General features: G+C 36.2%; 1 protein-coding gene across 1 annotated transcript in view; it reads right to left on the bottom strand.

Moving 5' to 3' along the window:
• TFEC (transcription factor EC) overlaps positions 1-23,773 on the bottom strand; it is an 87,339-nt gene that overhangs the window by 5,739 nt on the left and 57,827 nt on the right. Inside the window, exons 3-5 of the mRNA XM_054726141.1 lie at positions 11,453-11,567; positions 9,265-9,321; positions 5,710-5,785 (exon numbers count right to left, since the gene is read on the bottom strand). Coding sequence (XP_054582116.1) covers positions 5,710-5,785; positions 9,265-9,321; positions 11,453-11,567 — 248 coding nt within the window. The remainder of the gene's footprint in view (positions 1-5,709; positions 5,786-9,264; positions 9,322-11,452; positions 11,568-23,773) is intronic.

Here is a 23,773-nt window from a genome sequence, read left to right as displayed (position 1 = left end):
ATTTTCTTTGAAGAACTTAAAACTTTTGAGGAACTTGAATGCATTAAAAGCAGGTAACAGAAGTGCATACATTGAAGCAGAAGTATGGCCAGGCAGAACTATTGAAAATGCACAATCTGTTGTCATTTGCATATCCACTTCAAAACATTAAAACATTAAAAAAAATGATCAGCATGACAGATTTGATTTTTTTTGCTTAGATGAACATTTAAAAAGACTTATTAGGTTTCATGTACTACCTCAATTACCATCTATGTATATAAAAGCCTAAGCGACCTTTTGACCATTTGACCATTCGACCGGTAGCTATAATGCACACTGACCACCAGGGGGCAGACATTCAACACACAAGCATGGAAACATGGAACAGACTGATGAATCTCAGAGGGAAGGGGGAGAGGCGAGGGCAGGAAGAGGTTAACCAAAGATCTTATATGCATACTAGAGGCTTTGTGCATGGATTTGTGCAACAGTGGGGTCCCTCGGCCTGACCTGCAGGGATCAGGACAAAACTGGCAGTCCGACATCCCCCAAGTGCAAGGGACCCCACCAGTGCATGAATCTGTGCACCTGGACTCTAGTTAATATATAAAAGTAGGAGAATGTTATGACTATAGAGAAAAAGAAAACAATTTAGTAAAAAAACACACTATAATCAGTTTTTCAAATTAAAAGGTAGAAAAAAGAAAAATTTTATGGTATCAATAGAATAATTTATGTTTTGATAATATTTTCTATTTTTACTAATATGACTATTTTTTGCATCTGAAGTTTTTCTTTTTTTTATTATCTTAAGTTTTACATATGTCTCTTTTTCTCCCAATTGACCCCCTCAACCATTCCCAGGCAAGCCCCCACTGCCCTAGTGTCTGTGTCCATTGGTTATGCTAATATGCATGCATACAAGTCCTTTGGTTGCTCGCTAACCCCCACCTCCCCTGACATTTGTCTCTGCATCTATTTTTGTTCATCAAATTATGTTGATCATTATATTCCAAGTATGAGTGAGATCATGTGATATTTATCTTTCTCCAACTGGCTTATTTCGCTTAGCATAATGTTCTCCAGTTCCATCCATGCCGTTGCAAATGGTAAAAGTTCCTTCTTTTTTAAAGTGGTGTAGTATTCCATTGTGTAGATGTACCATAGTTTTCTAACCCACTCATCTGCTGATGGGCACTTAGGCTGTTTCCAAATCTTAGCTATTGTAAATTGTGCTGCTATGAACATAGGGGAGCATATATACTTTCTAATTGGTGTTTCTGGTTTCTTGAGATGTAGACCTAGAAGTGGGATTACTGGGTCAAATGGGAATTCCATTTTTAACTTTTTGAGAAAACTCCATACTGTCTTCCACAGTGGCTGCACCAATCTGCATTCCCACCAGCAGTGCACGAGGGTTCCTTTTTCTCTGCATCCTCGCCAGCACTTGTCGTTTGTTGATTTGTTGATGATAGCCATTCTGACAAGTATAAGATGGTACCTCATTGTTGTTTTCATTTGCATCTCTGGGATGATTAGTGACTTTGAGCATGTTTTCATATGTCTTTCAGCCTTCTGTATGTCCTCTTTTGAAAAGTGTCTACTTAGGTCCTTTGCCCATTTTCTGATTGGATCATTTATCTTCCTTTTGTTAAGTTGTATGAGTTCCCTGTAAATTTTGGAGATTAAACCCTTATCTGAAATAGCATTGGCAAATATGTTCTCCCATGCAGTGGGCTTTCTTATTGTTTTGTTGATGGTTTCTTTTGCTGTGCAGAAGCATTTTATTTTGATGTAGTCCCATTTGTTTATTTTCTCTGTGTCTGTAAAAATATTGCTATGACATATGTCTGCTATTTCGCTGCCTATGGAGTCTTGTAGGATTTTTATGGTTTCCCATCTTACATTTAAGTTCTTTAGCCATTTTGAGTTTGTTTTGTGTATGGTGTAAGTTGGTGATCTAGTTTCATTTTTTTGCATGTATCTGACCAAATTTCCCAGCACCATTTATTGAAGAGACTGTCTTGACTCCATTGTATGCTCTTGCCTCCTTTGTCAAATATTAATTGAGCATAATGGCTTGGGTCGATTTCTGGGTTCTTTGTTCTGTTCCATTGGTCTATATGTCTGTTGTGCCAGTACCAGGCAGTTTTAAGAATTGTAGCTTGCTAATATAGCTTGATATCTGGTATTGTGATTCCTCCAACTTGGTTCTTCTTTCTCAGGATTGCTGTCTAATATAACTTTTTTGTAAATATGATTCATAAAAAGCACATATAAAGTAGTCCACAATCACACATCTGTAGAAGCTCTTCACTTTTTGTGTTTGTTAGTTTCATTTGGGTTTATTTTTTACCAATGGTCAGAAGCTTGTCATCCCCTCGTTGTTTTTTTATTTAATTTTTTCAACCTATATATCTTAACTACAGCTGTTCACTGCATTATTTCTATTTCTGACCTTAATATTTTGACCTAACACAGAAATAAAAATTTATGAATGTATTTGACACATAGAAATGGCAACTTCACAGATTTGAAAATGTCTTTAGATTTTTAGCCTTGATTTCTTAAGCCAACCCATACGTTTTTTCTAATCATGAGCTGAAAGGGTCCTCAGAGTTCAAGTACTTTACAGTTCCTGCTATTTGCCCAAGAGCACGTGGTTTTTAGAAGATGAGCCCCAACTCTCTTCATTCAATTCATTAATCGTTCTACAAATCTGTGGCTTTCCTGCTTTTTCCAATGCATCTGCCGTAAGAAATATGTTTTCTAAATTGATACAGTGCATAAAATTATGATATGTTTCACGAGTTATTACTATCCTCCTTAGGTGCAATATGTAATACTTTTGATAGTTTCAATGCCATTCTTCCTTCTTTGTTTAAAAATGCTGGATCTGTCTCATTTGATTGATTTCATGATTCCAAGTTTTAAAGTTTTTTTAAAAAAACTATTTTTTTGTTAATCCTCTGATAAGGGGTTAATTTCCAAATATATAAAGTACTCATATAACTCAACAAAAGGAAGACAAACAAACCAATTTTTAAAAATGAGCAGAGGACCTTAATAGACACTTTTCTAAAGAGGACATACAAATGGCCAAGAGACATATGAAAAAATGCTCAATGTCACTAATTATTAGGGTATAAACATTTTTAAAATCCATCTATGCTTGTGTTTTCTAAGTTTTTGTTTTATTTTAAATAAGTTAAAATATACTATGGCCCTAGCCAGTTTGGCTCAGTGCATAGAGCATGGCCTGCCAACTGAAGGGTCCCAGGTTTGATTCTGGTCAAGGGCACATGCCTGGGTTGCAGGCTTGATCCCCAGTGGGGGGCATGCAGGAGGCACCAACCAGATCAATGATTCTCTCTCATCATTGATGTTTCTATGTCTCCCTCCCTTCTTCTCTGAAATCAATAAAAATATTTTTAAAATAATAAATAAAAATAAATTATACTATGCATTTTAGTACAGTTTCTGAAGGAAATAAAAAATTAAAACACATATTCAAATAAAAAGGCCTTGGATTTACATAAAATGATTGGTAAACAGATGTGCACTTATATTTTAAGTGTTAAAAAATTCTATCAGGAAAATGTTTAATCTTCCTACTAACAGGAAGAGCTGGGTGCTTAGACTCTTGAAGAGTTATTAGTAGGGCCTAAGACTAAGACTGAACTCTTCAGAGTCTCCATCTCCAGTGCTCTTTCTGCTATAGTATTCCAGATGCCCATGAGCATAAATATTGCATTCCTTTTGTCACAAATTATTGAATTGTCTGAATGAATTGGAACATTTGGATATAGGGAAAAAGTATTTCCAAATTTTACAAATATCACTTTATCAAGCATCATTGTTCCTGAATTATAGGTAATTGCCAGCATTTGGAGAGGCCAGTTCTCAGTTTGAATGAAACATTTTTCAAGTCATTATTAAAGCTACAGATAATGTTTTTATGTTTTGGGAAAAACATTCACCATTCTAAATTGATACTTTAATCAACTATTTGTTGAAATTTAAAATCTCAAACATCTTTTTAACTGACTTTGTACAATACAAAAACTTGACTAAAAATTTCATAGGATAATCAATTAGTGGTTGGCATCAGTCAACATGTTTTTTATAATATAACTAGTGGCCCGGTGCATGAAATTTGTGCAGAGTGTGTGTGGGGGGGGTTCCCTCAGCCCAGCCTGCACCCTCTCCAATGGGGGACCCCTTGGGAGATGAGATCCCTGTGGGATCGGGCCTAAACCGGCAATCAGACATCCCTATCACAATCTGAGACCGCTAACTCCTAACTGCTCACCTGCCTGCCCGCCTGCCTGATCGCCCCTAACTGTCCTCCCCTGCAGACCTGATCTCACCCCCAACAGCTCTCCCCTGCCAGCCTGGTCTCGCCCCCAACTGCCTCTGCCTGCCTGATCACCCCCAACAGCCCTCCCCTGCCTGCCTGATCACCCTAACTGCCACTGCCTGCCTGATCACCCTTAACTGCCCTCCTCTGATGGCCCTCCCCTGCCGCTCTGATCTCACCCCCAACTGCCCTCCCCTGCTGGCCTGATCTCACCCCTGATGGCCTCTTCCTCGGCCCCCACCACCATGGCTTTGTCCAGAAGGAAGTCGGACATCTGGAAGATGGCCAGTCGACCTGGTCTACTTGGCATATTACCCTTTTAGTAGTATAGATAGATTATATAGGATAGGATTGCTTAAATGGGGGCAGGGAGCCTTTTTCAGCAGGAGGAGATACTCTTGGCAGACAAAAATACATAATCTCTATATATGGACTGATAGCCAGCCATATGCATTATACTGCCAAACCGGTCATTAAAAAATTGAACTGCTTTCTTACACCTTACACCAAACAGCTGTTGCCCTTAAAACCCCTCCTCAGCCCCCACCTTAGATTCTGCCTTTGCAGTTCACCCAGATTAGGTTCTGATTGGTCAGTTTCTATGCCAGTCAGCCTCTCCAGGCCTATCTCCGGACCTGATCAGAGAGGCAGGGCTGATCTGCAACCCCTATGGAGGCCTGGAGAGAAAGAGAGAGGCAATGGCTGATCAACAGCTTCCATGGAGGCTGCGGATCAGACCCTGCCTCTCTCTCCAGGCCTCTCTCTGGGCCTGATCTGCAGCCTCCTCAGCAGTCAGTGCTGGGTTGCCATGCCCACAGTGGCAGCAATCAGTGCTGGGTCATCACGGCAACCCAGCACTGACTGCAGGACTGACTTCTGGTGTTTGGTTGAGCCTTCGGTCGGTCGTTACAGACCCTAGGTTTTTAGATATTAGGATTCTATTTTTTTTCTTGCATGTCTCTAGAAACTTGGAACCTCTGAAAATCCAACAATGCAATTTTCATGTACACATAAGTCTTACATTGGAAAAGTTGTTATAACTCTAAATTGAGTATAGATAGCAGTCAGTATCATGGACAGCACCTGATGTTACCATTAAATTTGTCAATATTGGTGTCACACATAATCTGAGGAGACTAATTTACTTATTTTTTATAGCTCAAAAGGACAACTGTTAGTAACAACCTTGATGCTTAATGACAATTGGCCTTGAATAGATATTTTAAAATGAGACCAGAAGTAGCCTAATCTTTACCATAAGCTGCTTAATTTCCTAGTCATTAGTCCTCCTCTACCCTCTCCCTTCCCACCCATTTTGGGGGGTAGTAAAACCATAACATTATTATAGAAATGATTGTTGAACTCACGGGTCATTAGTCTTTGGAATAAGAGTGCCAAGTTCCTTGATTCTGTAATTAATATTATACCGTCTTCTTCTTTCAACTATTAAAACAAAATTATTTATTGTTCTCATTAAAATACAATTCACTTTTGAATAGTTGTAAACTTTCTTAATAATTTTTAAAAACCATTTAGTTAAAAGAATATTTCTCAGAAATAAAATAAAAATTTAAATATATTTTATTCTGAAAGTGAAAATAACAATATTGGAATTATATTTCTATTATACACAGTGCTTTAAAAATATGTCCTCCCCAAAACATGTTTTTCATTCCTTGAAATGCTATAATATTTACTCATACTGAAAAAAAAAATATAATATATATATATAATTATTTCACACATATGCATTTGTCAGTCCAAAGCATTATAATATTTTGATGTCTGTGCCATACTTAACTCTTCTTATATACTTCCCGGCCTAACACAAAGTTTGGCACATAGTAGCTGTGTGTGCCCAACTCGACTATGATCTCTTTGAGGGCAGAGACAATTTCTTTCTCATTTTTATAACCCCAGAGTGCTTGGCATATAGGAGGAGCTAAATAAATATATGTTGATTAAACTGTTAATATATTTTTCTAATTTAAATTTTCTCAATAATATATAGTGATTTTCAAACTTTGATGTGTATCAGACATACCTGGAAGTATTGTTAAAATAGATTTGTACCCCACATGTAGGATTCTGATTTTAGTAGGTCACGGTTGGGGCCCCTGAATTGGCATTCATAACAAGCTTCTGGGTTATGCTGTTTGTCTAGGGCCCACACTTTGAAAACTACTGATATGGGTTCTTATTCAAAGACTGTTTTCTCTGTTTGAATGTCTATGAATTCTTTACTAATGGAAATTTAGTGCATCTAATAAATGTTCAATGAATGTCAGATAGACAAATATGTAGTTTCCTATGTTGACCTCCTCTAAGAGCAGTAATAGAGTATAGAATAGTCTTATCATCTGGTACAGGGAATTGAAAACAGAAAAATATCATGAAGAAAAAGAAAATCATATATTAAAAATATTGGAAAATACTTAAAACAATACATGTTTGAAAATTAAGATCTGCTACCAGAAACAAGGAAAGTCATGAAATACGATCAATTGTTTTGGTGAACCTAGACTACAAAGCAATTTACCATGAATGGATTTGACCTTCAGAAAAAAAATACATTAAAATTCCTCTGAAATTAGAATATAACTGATTCTGCAGAGAGTTTATTTTCCCTCTTTATCAATATTATTTTCCTGTACATGTGATTCAAAAAACAATGACACGACATTAAAAACATAAAACTGAAAAGAAAATAAACAAAGTTGAAACTGGTAGAAATACATATATATTTCACAGTGAGAATTTATTAATAATTCTATATTCACACATGCTCACTCCTATATTATAAAAAAGAATTTTAAACATGAAATGAATAACAGCTATGAAGGATGTTCCCAATTTTATCTCAGAATAAGGGGGGGAGAGGTTAGTTCTATAATATTTCTCCAAAATCTATTATTTAAATGCACTGTATGTAGAATATCAATGGTTTCTACTCAATTTAGACTGTGCTTGATACATGTTTAATGGCTAATTATAATGAGATCTTTGATTTCTCAATGTTTTCATATCAGTAGTAGCTACTTTTAAGAGTCAAGTTTTAAAAAACTTCTAGGTTATTTCATGCCATGTCTGGTTTCACTCTTCACAATGTTTTTGATATGTTTGGTCATTCCTGTCCTTAGATCGAGGATTCCAGGCCAAAGGGGCCTTTATCTGGGACTCCCCACTTAAGAGGAACCACTTTTACCTTTTCTCATCACACCCCTCCACTGAGCAAGGCAGCCACAGAGCCAAGTGAACCCCTTCTAAACTACACCACTGAGGACTTTGCAAATGCCGTGGGCCCTCTTCCCGAGGGGCCACTATGGCATCAGTGTGCTCACCCCTAGGCCCAAGATGTGGACAAGGGACAGTTGTTTGCAGAGATTTGCATGGAGCTTCAGTGTATTGGATGAGGTGTTCACACTTGTGCCTGAGGCCATTGGTGACATCAGAATGGAATATGGGGTGAAGACACAGGTGAGATGGGCTGACATCTCCCTGCCCTAACATTCCCACTCAGAACTCTGAGGATCTGAGAATTTTAAATTCACACCTGGCTTTCTAATCCTCAGGACGGATGGAAAAGATTTTGTTGTTGTTTTTTTTAGCATTTCTAGCTTTTAAATACTAAGGCATCTGGTAGGTGGGACTTCTGTCTTCCTGACACAAACTTCACAAATTTTAGGAGTTGTCCTAGATTTATTGTATTTAAATTGTGAATTGATGTTTTAACTCTGATATCTCCATAAAGCAAGATTAATCAGTAAGGAAAACCAGATTAGAAAATACTTCAATAATGGACATACCAGGCACCTATCATACTTTATATTAAATGGCCAGTTATTTAAGCTGTAGACATAAGAGTGAAGAAAAAAGCAAGGAGAGTAATAATTAGCAGGCTAAAACTAAGACAGAAGCCCATGGTTCCTTAATGTATTAATTATTTGTATCAATAATTAGCTCTCCTTACTCACGTTCTACCTGTCTCATAATCTGGACCAAAGTGTATCTGCTCTGCCACTAGGAGCTATCAGAATCAGATAACTCCCCTCACCACACCTATCCTAAGGACTGTTATAACCTCCTGCCAGTCCATTCCTCAGTCACATAGTCAGCAAACTGAGTACTCTGTGACATAGGCAGGTACATAGGAACAAACAGAGGCAGGTTTGTGCAGAATCCATTCCAGCTAATCACATGTGAGGAAATTCCTGGTTTGTTTTAGAGGATTTATTATTTTATTCTTTTCTCATTTTGTGATTGGGGTCCCAGAACAAAAAGACTTCACACTCAATTGGTCAAGCTCAGGTGAGACAGTTAAGCACTTGAAACATGACCAAACGCTGTCTAGCTCAGCATTGCGGCTACGCTGCTTCATTTGCTTGTATTTCTTCATCTCATGGGACCTGTTACCAGAGCTAAACTGGACCCCTAGGAAGGCATCCGAGACATTTTTTTTGGACAGGTGGAATTCAGCAATCCAACGTAAGTAATATCTTTCAAATAACCTATCATTAGGAAGGAAAGAGAAGATTGACAGGAAGATAAGAACCTGGAGTTATGTTTCTTGTTATTTAAATGGTGTACGCTTTCTAAAGTCACTTTTAAATTTTTAAACCTTTGAGTCACAACAGAGTTCAAATGTAACTAAATGTACTCATCTCCTTCACACGCAGACTTCTTGAGCTAGAGTGACAAGGAGAGAATTTGAGATGTTTCACTTTGTAAAGAGTATAGCTTTTCTGAGAGTCCACATCATTTAAATTTCCCCAAATAGCTCAAGTATGAGCATATACTATTAATTTTTGTCATATAACTTCAAAATACTTATGGAGTGACAATGAATGACTTTACACATTTTGTCTCCATGCATTTCCTCTTGAATTACTTAATTTTTTATAAAAAAAGGAAAATATACTCACTGAGGTTGTGGTTGTCCTTTTTTTGTCTCTCTTTTGCCAAAGCTCGAGTATCAGTTTCTGATCAAAAGGAAGATAGTTAAAACAATTCTTAGTTCTACTTCATAGCCCTTTAATCAACATAATTCAGGAATAGTAGGTAAAAATATAATATTACTTGCTTCAAATGGTATATTTGTATGCAGATATTTAAAAAATTAAGCACAGTACTCTTAGTAGGAGGCAATGGCAAACTCATTAGACTTTGAGTAGTAAAACCTGAATTTGTGTTCTGGCCCTCTGTTTAGTAGCCATGTGATCTATTATCTAAATTCTCCGTGTCTCAGGCTCTTCATCTTCAAAACTGGTATAATATTGAGATGATTAAAAGAGGTATAATGCACAGCAAATATTAAACTGCTCAATCATTATTATTTCCAGAACTTTAAGACTATTTGACATTTTTCCAACCTAAATTTCTACAACATACATTTTCATAAATAATTATGATTTCTACAATCTAAGTTGTGGAACTAAGTACATTTTTTATATATTACTATCAAACAATTCCACACTTGCAATAAATGACGCTTTATATGCTATGTGGTTGTGAGCGTTTGTGAAAACCTCCAACATAGCCCACAATGATTCTCATTCATGATATTTGCAGACTTGGTAATTCCCTCTCGTGTTAATAGGGATGACCAGTGAAACCAATAGAATAGTGTGAAAATGACATGTGGCTACCAAGACTAGGTCATAAAAGACATTTTCAGCTACCAATTTGCTGTGTCTTGGATGACCACTTGTCATGTCATGATGACATTTGAGCAGCCCTATGGAACTCCACATTGTAAAAGATCAAGATCACTTGCCAACAAGCAGCACTAATTTTCAAGACCTGTGAGCAAACCACCCTGGGAACACATCCACCAGCCATTCTAGTGTCAAACATCTGTCTCCAGCAAACATCTTGACTATGGCCTTATGAGAAACACTCAGTTAGAACCAATTTCCTAAGCCATCCCTGGATTTCTGTCCCCACAGAGATTGTCTGAGATCATAAGTGTTTATTATTTCAAACTATTATGTTTGGGGATAATTTGTTATATAGCAATAGATAATTAATACAGTGTTCCTTGAATTATTCTAGTTTTTAAACTAAGTAATACATTTATTTAAATGTGTTCATTTCAAACTATAGTCATTAATTTAGCTTAAGTTATTTGAATGCATAGATATTTGTGAGTTATTGATTAGGCTACCAGAATGGACATATTATATTTACTAAAAATGTTAATATTAACTATGTAAAAATTATTAAAGAACAATGTTTGGGCTCCAAACTAAAAAATAAAATGTATTACAGAAATGTCAACTGAATTTTATTTTATTCTTTTTTTAATCTTTATTGTTGAAAGTATTACATGTGTCCCCTTTTTTCCCCCACTGACCTCTTCTAGCCCGCCCCTGCCTCAGGCCTTCAGCACCCAATTGACTGTGTCCATGGGTTATGCATATAAGCATACAAGTTCTTTGGTTGATCTCTTCCCATCCACCCTCCCCCGCTTTCCTCTGAGATTCGACAGTCTGTTCCATGCTTCTATGTTTCTGGATCTATTTTGTTCATTAGATTCCACATATGGAGGAACTAATACTGGACATATAAGTCAAGGAACCCTTATTTGATCCATTTCTTCCTCTACTCAGCTGAATGATTTTAGGAAAATAACTCTTCTAACCATTGGTTTTCTCATCTCTATATTGAAGGAACATGACAATGGCCCTATAATGCCTTTGAACTGTAACAATTTTGAAAAACGTTATTTAAAATAGAGTTGTTTTTATCCACTTGAGAAAGTTAAATGTGAGTCTATTGTGAAATTCATAAAACAAGCTAAAATAAAAAAATCTAACTGCTTATTTTATATCAAAGTCTACATACAAAAGTACTAATTTTCCCCAATCTATTAATCTATTATTTTTCAACCATGTTAACAAATTGCATCTATTTAATATCAAAATGAGCCTATATTACGTAAAGACCTTTATATTTACATTTATTGAACTGTAAGTTATACTCTCTAAATGTCCCCCATTTTAACTGACAAATTTGTTAATACTTTTAAATTTTTATTTAGTTTAGTAATATATGTTATACCTTTCTTATATAGTTGACTACAAAAGGATAAAACTATAAAAACAACATTACCTGTAATTTCTTTTTTCATTGATAAACTCCTGGAACAGGAAGCATTTGTAAGGCCCATATTAACTGATGAAATTCCCTGCTCACCACTATACACATCCAAAATATTTCCAGATAACTTTAGAGAAAAAAGAAAGAAATGATCAATTAAAACTTCTGTGGACATTGGTATATTTAGGTGTGTATTTTAAATTTGCTATTTGAAAATAATTTATAACACATATTTTAATTTTAAATAATAGTGAGTATGAATTGACTTTTAAGTACCTATCCTATATAGTAAAATCCTAATATGCTAAGTGTCCGGTCATCCAGTCGGTCAACCAATCAAAGCATAATATGCTAATGATATGCTAAGGCCGTTTAACCGCTTGTTATGATGTGCACTGACCACCAGGGGGCAGATAGTAGACCTGTCCACCAGTGTCTATGACATGTACTGACCACCAGAGGGAAGACGCTCCTACTGATAGGTTAGCTTGCTGCTGGGGTCTGGCCAATGGGGACTGAGCAAGATGGGCCAGGCACATCCTGGAGCCCTCCTGTGATCCCTCCCCAGCTGGCCAACCTCCCAAGTCCCTCCCCGGCCCTGATCATGCACTGGTGGGGTCCTTCGGCCTGGCCTGCACTCTCTCACAATCTGGGCTGTGGGACAACCCCCCAGGAGTGCATGAATTTCGTGCACTGGGCCTCTTGTAAATAATAACCTTAAATGTAAATGGAAGAAATGCTCCAATCAAAAGATATAGGGTAGCTGAATAGGTAAGAAAACATGACTATATATATGCTGTCTACAAGAGACCCACCTCAGAAGAAAAATCTTCACCCAGACTGAAAGTGAAGGGATAGAAAAAAATATTTCATGCAAATGGAAATAAACAAACAAAAATCCTGGTATAGCAATACTTACATCTAACAAAATAGAATTCAAAACAAAGACCATAAAATAGAAAAAAGGTCACTACATAATACTAAAGGGATCTATGCAATATGAGGAAATAAACCTTGAAAACATATATGCATCAAATATAGGAACACCTAAATATTTTTAAAAAAGAAACTCTTGGTGAACTTCAAGGGAGAGATTGGCAGCAATAGTGTCATAATTGGGGACTTTAACATTCCAATATAAAAACTGAATAAATCTTCCAGACAAAAAATCAAGAATAGTGAGCTTAAACAACACACTGGATCAGATAGATTCAATTGATATTTACATATTGAAAGCATACCTAGCATCTTCTCATGTATCAAAAACCTATAGTCAATATCATACTTAATGGGCAAAAGCTAAAATTGTTTCCCTTAAAATCAGGAACAAGACAGAAATGTCTACTTTCAACACTCTCATTCAGCAAAGTGTTGGAATTTCTGGCCACAATGATCGGACAAGAAGAAAACATAAAAGTCATCCAAATGAGAAAGGAGGGAGTAAAACTGTCATTTTTGGCAGTTGGCATGATACTGAAAACCATAATACTCCACCAAAAACTACTAGATCTAATAAATGAATTCAGCAAAGTAGCAGAATACAAAATTAATATCCAGAAAGGGTGGCATTTTTATACACCAATAATAAACTCACAGGAAAAAATAATAAGAAAACAATCCCATTTCTTTTTTAAAAATTTTTAAATATGTTTTTATTATTGATTTCAGAGAATAAGGGAGAGGGAGAGAGATATATTAACATCAATAATGAGAAAGAATCATTGACCGGCTGACTCCAGCATGCCCCACACTGGAGATCAAGCCCACAACCCGGGCATGTGCCCTGACTGGGAATCAAACCGTGACCTCCTGGCATACGTCGATGCTCAACCCCTGAGCCATGCCAGCTGAATAACTATTCCATTTCCATTGCAATAACAACAAATAAATAACATACCTAGGAATAAACTTAACCAATGGGTAAAAGACCTGTACTCAGAAAACTATAGGACACTGAAGGAAGAAACTGAGGAAGATGCAAACAAGTGGAAGCATATACCATGTACATGGATTGGAAGAATTAACATCATTAAAATGTCCATACTACTCAAAGCAATCTATAGATTCAATGCAATTCCGATTAAAATACCAATGGCATAGTTCACAGATCTAGAACAAATATTTCAAAAACTTATGTGTAACCAAAAAGACGCTGAATAGTATCAGTGATCTTGAGAAAGAAGAACAAAGTTGGAGGTATTATGATACAAAGCAACTGTAATCAAAACAGCTTGGTTCTGGGACAAGAAGAGGCATACAGACCAAAGGAACAAAATAGAGAGCCCAGAAATCAACCCATGGCCATTATAAGTCAACTAGAGGCCCAATGCACAAAATTCGTGCAAGAGTAGGCCTTCCTTCCCCCAGCTGCCAGCACTGGTTTCCCTCCGGCTGCCGGCAGGCACCTGGGACCCAGGCTTCCCTCTCAGCCCCATCGTCTGGAAGGTTGTCCGGAAGGATGTCTGGTCTAATTAGCATATTACACTCTTATTATTAGAGATTAGTATTTGACAAAGGAGGCAAGATCATACAATGGAGTCAAGACAGTCTCTTCAATAAATGATGTTGATAAATTGGACAGGTAAATGCAAAAAAAAAAATGAAACTGGATCACCAACTTATATCATAAAGAAGAATAAACTTAAAATGGGTGAAAGACTTAAATGTAAGTCATGAAACCATAACCATATTAGAAGAACAATAGGCAGTAAAATCTCAGACATCTCTTGTAGTAATATTTTTGCTACAATAAGTCTCTGAGGACAAGGAAAACACAGGAAAAAAAGTAAATGAAGGAGACTACATCAAACTAAAAAGCTTCACACAGCAAATTAAATCATCAACAAAAACAAAAGAGAACCCAGTATATGAGAGAACATATTCACCAATGATTCATCTGATAAAGGGTTAATCTCCAAAATATATAAAGAACTTCTAAAACTCAACAAAAGGAAGACAGATAATCAAATATAAAAATGGGCAAAGAACCTGAATAGACATTCTCCAAGTGGACATACAGATGGCCAATACACATATGGAAAAATGCTCAAGGTCATTAATCATCAGAGAGATGCAAATTAAAACTACAAGGAGGTATCACCTCACAACTGTTCAGAATGGCAACTATCAATAAATCAACAAACAAGAGCTGGCAGGGAAGTGGAGAAACTGGGACCCTAGTGTTCTGTTGGTGGAAATGCAGACTGGTGCAGCCACTGTGGAAAACAGTATGGAGTTTCCTCAAAAAATTAAAAATGGAACTGCCTTTTAACCCAGCAATCCCACTTCTAAATATATATCTTATGGATCCTCAAACACCAATCAGAAAAAATGTATGCACTCCTATGTTCATAGCAAACTTATTTACAACAGCCAAGATCTGGAAACAGCCCAAGTGCCCATCAGTAAATAAGTGAATAAAAATGCTGTGGTATATTTACACAATGGAATACTACATAGCTATAAAAAAAGAAGGAGCTCTTACCTTTTGCATAAGTATAGATGGATCTGGAGATTATTATGCTAAATGAAATAAACCAGTCATAGAAAAACAAATACCATATGTTCTTACTAATATGTGGAATCTAATGAAGAATATGAACTGACTAACAAACTAGAACCATAGGAATAGACTGGCAAATGTCATAGGGGAAGGTGGTGGGGGAATGGATAAAGGAAAGGGAAGAAATTAGCTGCACAAGAACATATATGCGTAGCCCATGGACACAGACAATAGTATGGTGAGGGCCCAGGGACAGGGGTGGGGACTGTGTAGAGGAGGGCAAAGGTAGTGATGATAATAGGGGACATCTCCAATAGTGTCAACAATAAAAAATTTAAATGTCATCTTAAAAATAATGAGATACTTCACACTCATTAAGATGACTTATCAAATGAAAGGAAAATAACAAGTGGTGACAATGTGGAGAAATTAGGATCCTGGTGCATTGCCACTGGGTGAGTGAAATGGCATAGCCATTGTGGAAAACAGTATGATGTTTTCCTCAAAAAGTTCAACCTAGAATTACTGCAATTCCACCTCTATGAATACCAGTATACCAAAAAAATTAAAAGCAGAGACCTAAATAGATACTTACACACCAATGTTTATACTAACACTGTTCATAGTAGACAAAGGATAGAAATAACCTAAATGCCCATTAATAGATGAATGGATAAATGAAATGTGGATATATCATAATGGAATATTATAAAGCCTTAACAAGAAATAAAATCCTGATCACATTACTACATGGATGAATCTTTAAACATTATTCTAAGTAAAATAGACCAGACAGAAAAAAAAGCAAATATTATATGATTCCACTTATAAGAGGTACCAAATTAGGCAAAATCATACAGACAGGAAGTAGCAATTACTAGGGGCTGAAGGGCAGGGGTAAATGGGTGGCTATTGTTAAATGGATGCAGTTTCTGTTTGGGGATGATGAAAAGACTCTGAAAGTAGTGTTGATGGTTGCACAGCATTTTCAACTTACTTAATGCCACTGATTTATACACTTTAAACTGTATATAATGGCAAATTTTATGTACATTTTTACCATAATTTAAAAGGTAATAAGAGATATTACCCACAATAATTTGCCAATGCTTGTGAATGCTTAGACACAGTGCATATTTTTCTTGAAAAATAACTTATATGCATATATGCGTAGCCTATGGACACAGACAATAGTGTAGTGAAGGCCTGAGAGGGGTGGGTACAGGATGGAGGGGGTCAGTGGGGGAAAAAAAAAAGACATTTGCACTACTTTCAACAATAAAGATAAATTTTAGAAAGTATTATTTAGTAGAACTGACTGAAGAACAAATTAATAGCTTGAATAGTCTTTTGATTATTAAAACTATCAAAATAAACTTTGAACATATTGTACATAAAAAATCTGGACATGATGGTTTTATGGGCAAAAGTGTTACATTTTCAAGAAAAAAATATCCCAATTTTGTATAAACATTTTCAGACAACAGAGACAAGAGGGAATATGTCCCAATTCAATGAGACTTAAATCATACAAAGACATTATGAAAAGAAAAATTATAGGCCCTTTTCACTTATGACTATAAATCTTAAGCAAAATTTTATTAGCTATATGAATCCAAGAAAATTTAACAGGATAACTTTCTATGATCAAGTTGTGTTTCCCATAAATACATTTTAGGATGTTCAAAGACAAAATTAAATCTGTGATCATCTCAGTAGATTCAGAAAATAAGTATCTGATAGAATTCAACCCCATTTTTTATAAAACTCTTAGTTTTTGAGAAGATAATTTTCCATAATCCTAGAAAACTTTAGCTTTGCCTATGTTTAAAATCAATGCTTACATGTGAAAAAATAAAATTTAGTTTCAAAATTATTGTAGAAACATCTAAGTAAACTATGAAAATGTTCATATATCCATTTACTCTTATTGGGCCACACATACTGAAGGATAACATAAGTAATTTGACCTAAAATTCCACATGTTTTCCTGACTGTTTTTCTCTCTTTCCTTTCTATACACTATATTTGATCTATGACCCACTTTTGTGTGATTTTTTATTTTTAAACTAGAGGCCCAGTGCATGCATTGTGCACTGGTGGGGAGTGTGGCCACCGGGGATCGGCTGGCTGTGGGAGCGTTACTCATCCTGGTCAGCGGAGCACCCACTGTGGGAGCTCACTGACCACCAGGGGGCAGCTCCTGCATTGGGCGTCTGCCCCCTGGTGGTCAGTGCATGTTATAGCGACTGGTTGACCAGTTGTTCTGGTCATTCCGCAGGTTGTTGGGCTTTTATTATATAGAATAATTTATCAGTTTAAATTATTTTCTCTGTTCTTGTACCTCATGATCCGCAGGGCCGTAAGCATAAATTATGTCCCTTTATCTAGTATCCCTCCATTCCTCTCAATTCCCAACTGCTCCTCTAAGACCAACTTCTGTTCAAAATATGCAACTTCCTCTGATTTATTCAAGCTCAAAATATAAAGTATAAAATATCTCCCTTTTAACTCATATATCAAACTCTTTTATCTAGCTTTCAAAATCTTGTTGGCCCTACATTATCTAGTCAACATTATTTAACATTATTGTCAAGTTTTTTTTTAAGATTTCTCATCACCACATACACATACCCTAAGTCATGGCTTCCAACAAAAGATTTCAAGACTCCAGTGGGAGGGAGAGGGTGAGGGAAACAGTATTGCCACAAGGAATCTATGAATTCATACATAGAATATTTTTAAATATAAACATTATCATAACATATATACTTTGTCATAGATAGTTGAGTATTTATTTTGCCAGCTATTAAGCTAAGCATGCTTTATAATAATAACTAATAACATCTCTAGTAATCTTTATAACAGCTCTATGAGGTATCATAATTACTATTTTAAATATAAAATAATTAAAACTCTACAAAAAACTAAGTAATTATCTCAAGGCCATACAGTTATATAAATAGGGGGCTTGGTGGAAGTTGGCAGCCAGTGTGAAAAACAGTATAGAGTTTCCTAAAAAAATTTAAAAATGGAACTCCCATTTGGTCCAGTGATTCCACTGCTAGTAATATAGCCTAAGAATCCTGAAACACCAAACAGAAAAAATATATGCGCCCTATGTTTATAGCAATGCAATTTACAATGGCTACAATTCGGAAATAGCCTAACTGCCCATCAGTAGTTGAGTGGATTAAAAGAGCTATGGTAGTGGGCTCTGTCGCGCAATGGATAGCCCATTGGACTTCTAAAAGAGCTGTGGTGCATTCACACAATGAAATACTACATGGCAGCAAAAAAGAAAGAACTCGTATCATTTGCAAAAGCTTGGATGAACCTGGAGAGCATTATGCTAAGCAAAATAAACCAGAGAAAGATAAGTATCACATGATCTCGCTCATATGTGGAATCTAATGAACAAAATAAACTGATGAACAAAAAATATCCAGAGACAGAAGCATGGAGTTGACTGACGCATTTCAGAGGGAAGGCTGTATGAGGGGGGTGGGGGAGTGATTATCCAGGGAATTTATATGCATAAATAGAGTCGTGAAGGCCTGGGAGGAGCGGGAGTGGGGTGGAGAGGTTCAATGGGGGAAAAAACAAAGGGGACATCTGCAATACTTTCAACAATAAAGATAAATTTTAAAAATAATAATAAATAGGGGAATTGGGATTTAAACCTAGGTCTGTCTGACACAAAGGCTGGATTCTTTACTACCGACCCTATTATAGAAAGGGTCCTTGCCATAACACTTTTAATGGCAAGAACTGTTTTGAATGCTCAGAAAAGTTGGGATCCACTGGGCCATATTTTCTCAGTTTTATTCTTTCCAATTGCTATTTCTATACCACAAAAGTCCTCATTAAGTATCAAAAGCCAACCTGTGTTTTAAACCTCAGTTTAAGGTACCAATCATTTCTAACACACTTCCTCATGACAGTCTGGTTTATTTTTCTTCACTAAAACCTTATGAGACTAATTAACCTAGCCATGATTTAAAATTTTAATTTATATATTGTCCTACCCCTGTTCATGTATGTCACTCAGCAAGAGAGAGGGCATCATAGTCTATACTCACCATATTCCTGAAAATTGAGTATTTATCTGAAACCCAGATAATTTTTTGAGGTATATGTTTGTACATATGCATACAGATATAATATATACATATGTATCATGCATATTCTATGTTCGTGAATGTGTGTGATGTAACTATCTCCCAGATAATTTCATTATAAGGAAAGGTATAAGAAAATGTATACACACTTTAACATATAAGGAAAGATATGCATATATGAGGAAAATTATTTTCTTATATATACATATCTTTCCCTATATCTTAAAGTATGTATATAGAGTGTCCAAATATTTTTTCAATATAAATAGGAAAAAAAGAAGTAAAAATCCTGAACCCTTATATATGTATGTGTATGCATGATATCTATATATCTATGTCTATATTATATATTTAGTGTGAGCTTTATGGGAAACAGAAAATTTTTATTTCTTTGGATTCTCTATTTTGCCTTTCTATGAAGATATTCATTGTGAACCTAAAATGGTCAAAGTGAGCATGAGACTATTAGACAAAATAACTATAGAACAAAAAAAAAAGGTAAACTTCAGGCGTAAAGAGGGAGCACTGTAGAGGAGCTTATACACACAATGTGTGCATACTGGGAAAGCTGGCATTTAAATATTATTTCCTGTTCTTTCAGGTATTTATTCATTTAAATGTGTTCAACTATGTGTGTTTTTTTTCAGTTTTAAGACACACAATTGATCTCCCGCTAACTTTATTTGCTAAAGTAGAGCTATGAAGTCTGAGTGACAAACATTGTAAAGTCCCACTGTGTTGTTATTATTATTGTTCTATTCTGAGTAAATGAAAATAACGTGTGGAGCAGGAGTGGGAGATCCCTTGTACTTGTTTGGCTTATAACTCAAATAGAAAAGATAAAATACAAAACAGAGAATGGTGACTTGTAAATACTTTTGTATCACACACTTTATATGCATGTAATTTATGTAGTTCTAAAGGAATAAAATGTAAACACTACAATAAATAATTAGTGGAACTCCACTTTTTGATAACAGTCACGAGAAAACATTCTTTTATTTTTAACACATTTTTTTTACTAAAAAAAAGCTTACTGCATTCTGAACACTAAAAACTATCTTGTCAGTAAGCAAGCTTGTTAATACAGTGGATTCTATATTACAAAGCTCGATTTAAACATTCCTATTTCACTGACTATTAGTTTATAAAGTTTAAGTTCAGTACTTCAGGTAATTTCATCTCCAAACATTGAAAGAATGCCAAAATGTACTTGCTCACCAGTTTTAACTTGGAAGTGTCTATAACCTTCACAATAGCAACGGTTTTCTCTTTCTCCTTCATCATTTTCTTCTCCTTAAACTTACGAACAGTAACCAGGAGCGCAGTGCAGAGATGTCTGCACTAAGGTGAACTTTGGCTCTTCCTCGGACTTTAAGACTAATCTGGTCTAGACTGTGACAGAGAAAAGCTTGCTTGTTGATGTTACGCAGTCCTTTCAAGCTCCAACCAAGCACAGGGGCTTGTTAATATTTACTCAGTCCTCCCCTCTGGAATCATCTTGAACTATGACAGTTTACTGAGATTGCCAAATGCCACCAGCATTTACAGACACCTGACTGAAAAATACCTATATACGATAAAAGAAATTACTATGCACAACCATGTCACTTGAAAGGAAGGGGTGAAACTAGACCCATGGGTGGGAATTATAGGGAAGCATATCCAAACTCAGAGGCTAAACAAGCATTCATTCCGCCAGAGGGTGGCAGAGGATCCGGTCCGGCGAATGTCCCTTCAAATACCAAGATTCCACACTTCCTCTGAACCTGCAGGCACAGCTGATTGGGTAGGTTTGCTGCGTTTGGAATCCTACAGGACTGGATTCAAACCCCTTCCCTGTGGTTCGCTATCGGTATGGACTTGAGTGACTTGCTGAACTTTTCTAAACCTCTTTCCTCCTTTGTAAACTGGTAAGAGGTAATAATAGTCTCTATTACATATGTTTGCTGTGTTGATTAAATGCAATTTTTCACAATAAGCTTTTGCCCTGTCTTTGTCACATAAGTTCCCAAGGCATAGCAGCTATTGTTATTGTTGTTATACTTACCGCTACTGCTTGTTTTCCATTAAAAAAATTCTAAATAGTACTGGATAATAGGAAAAATGTTTTCAATACCCTGTATGAATTTTATAGTATGTATTTAATATGTATTTTCTTAGTACCTATGATGTGCTAAGCATTGTGCAGGCTACTGAAAATGAAATAATGAACAGGTCACTGTCCTAGGCTCCAGAAACAGCAGTGAACAAGACAGACAAAAACACTATTTTCAAAGAGTTTATTCTCTAAGGATAAGTACATCTATAATAATAAAAGTGTAATGGGCTAATTAGACCAGACGACCTTCCGGACGAAGCCGGGGCTGTGAGGGAAGCCCGGGTCCCGGGTTCCAGAGGGAAGCCGGTGCTGGAAGCCAGGGGAAGGAAGGCCTACTCTTGCACAAATTTCATGCATTGGGCCTCTAGTAAAATAATAAATAGGATAATTTTTATTACTCAAATCATAAATGTAAGAGGGAATGAAAATGAGATATTGATTTAGGGAGTGGTGGGATGGTGTTTTTTAGCAAGGGTGATTGTGGAAGGATTCTCTGACAAGGTGATACTGACTAAATGTCTGAAACAAAAGAAGGCTTCCAATCAAAGATCTAGAACAAGAGTATTCCAAGCCACGTAAAGGACGTTCAGTGATCCTGAGATGATAATATGCTGCTGTGTTCAAGGAGCAGAAAGAAGACTGTCAAGGCCAGAACCCAAGGTTAAAGGAAAATGCTGACTCTAGTACAGTGTCTGTATTATATTCTGAAGATTTCAGGAAGTTAACAGAATGTTACACAAAGAGAACCAGGATCTAATCTTTGCTTTGTGAGGATCATTCTGATTACTGTGTAAAGAAGAGTTATAAGGGACAAGAAGTAGCAGGGAAGTTAGGTTGGGGTCTGTTTCTGAAGTTCGAGTTAGACATGATGGTAGCCTGGAAAATGTTTTAGTAGAGGAGCTGATAAGAAGCCGTGCAATTCAGGCAGTTTTGGATGTTTAGAAGGGCATATTGATAGATGTGTAAGTGTGGGAGTAAGAGAGAAGAGAGGGGAAATTACTTGGGGGTTTCAAAATTAGCTAAAAGCAGATTGGGGGAGACAAAAAGCTTCTTTTCAGTCATATTAAATTTGATGTACTTAGAAAGACTAAGGATGTCAAGTAAACAGTAGAATATATCAGTCTAGCATCTAAGGGAGAAATCTAGGCTGGAATGGGTTGATATTACCTATAGGATGTATAGATACATGAGAAAAGAGGGTCTGTTAGTTTGAGTTGGGGACACTTTAGCAATTAGACAAATCTTAGAGGAGAAAAAACCAGCAAGGTGGTGTAAACCCAGGAAATATGGTGCCACAGAATCCCTGGTAGTACTTGGAGAGGGAGATAGTGGTCAACCATGGCAAATGCCACCGACAACCAAGTCAGCTGAGAATGGAGAATTTATTGTTGGCTTCTGCATTTATGGTTTTTTGGTTGTTGTGTTTGTTTTGTTTTGGTTTGTTTTGTTTTTTTTACATTGGTTGGTTTTAAAATTCCTTTTAGAAGTGTGAGGACAACAGCTCTATCCAAGAGTAGAGAATGAATAGTGAAGAAATGGAGGCAGGGTGAAAAATGGAAGCAGTAAGTTTTTTTGGATAAGGGGAATCATGAAATGATGTGGTAACCAGAGAGAAAATGTATCCAAAGAGAGTTGATTCATCTGTTTTTATTTTTAAAGAGTCTTATTAAAAACTAGTGTGATCCTATTATTTATAACCCATTAGATCAGAATAGACTAATGACATGAGAAGGAGTTGTTGTTTAGAGAAGGAAACTGCTTAAGAAGGTAAGAATGAGTGGGTCTAGGACACAAGTAGTAGGGCTGGTTTTAGAGTATGAGCTAGGACAATTATTCTGTTTTTATAGAAGGGGTGGCAGAAGAAAATGAAAACATATACAAATGGTTTAGAAGGACTAGTGATAAAAGCTAATGAGTACATTCTAATCTGATTGCATATATTTTCTTTCTGAAATATGTTGTGAAAGAGAAATTAGCTGAAAAAATAAGCATGGACAAGGAATCATGGAGATTTGAGAAGAGAGAGGAGATATTAAAATGTTGTCTTAATTAATGGGAAGTTTTGCCAGGGAATGGTGATAGCATTATCTGGAAGTAGTGAGAGCCCCAGAGAAACTTTGATGATGTATTTGAGGTGATTACCACAAGCATTGTGGTAAAATTTTATCCATCTGCTGTGTAGATGAAGATGTGGAATAAGATGAGAAATAGGCTAAACTAGGGTTGGGGTTTTGTCAGGAGAATAACAATGAAAGAAGCTGATAACATGTTAAGAGCATTTGCAAGAGTATTGGTTATGGTGCTTGACCAAAGACTCTAGGCAGGTTAAAGAAGAAAGTTTTAAAATGTTGTGAGTTGGAAGTAATAGCTATTGAAAACAGTGATAGAGTCAATCAATTAATATGGAGTCTCCACAGCTTCAACAATTGGTGAAGTAAGAACAATAGGAAAAAATAGGATGTAATGGCCAAAAAGTGTAAAATAAAAATGTTATGGGATAGAGAAATTGGTTATAATGAGCTCTAGGATATCATCATGTGAGAAGATGACTACCAAATAGGGAAGAGAAAAGCACCATTCACACTAAGGAGATTGGAAAACTGGAAGGG

This window comes from Eptesicus fuscus, chromosome 14 (assembly GCF_027574615.1).
Source record: "Eptesicus fuscus isolate TK198812 chromosome 14, DD_ASM_mEF_20220401, whole genome shotgun sequence".
NCBI classification, from domain to species: Eukaryota; Metazoa; Chordata; class Mammalia; order Chiroptera; family Vespertilionidae; genus Eptesicus; species Eptesicus fuscus.
This window is presented reverse-complemented; position numbering and strand designations above follow the sequence as displayed.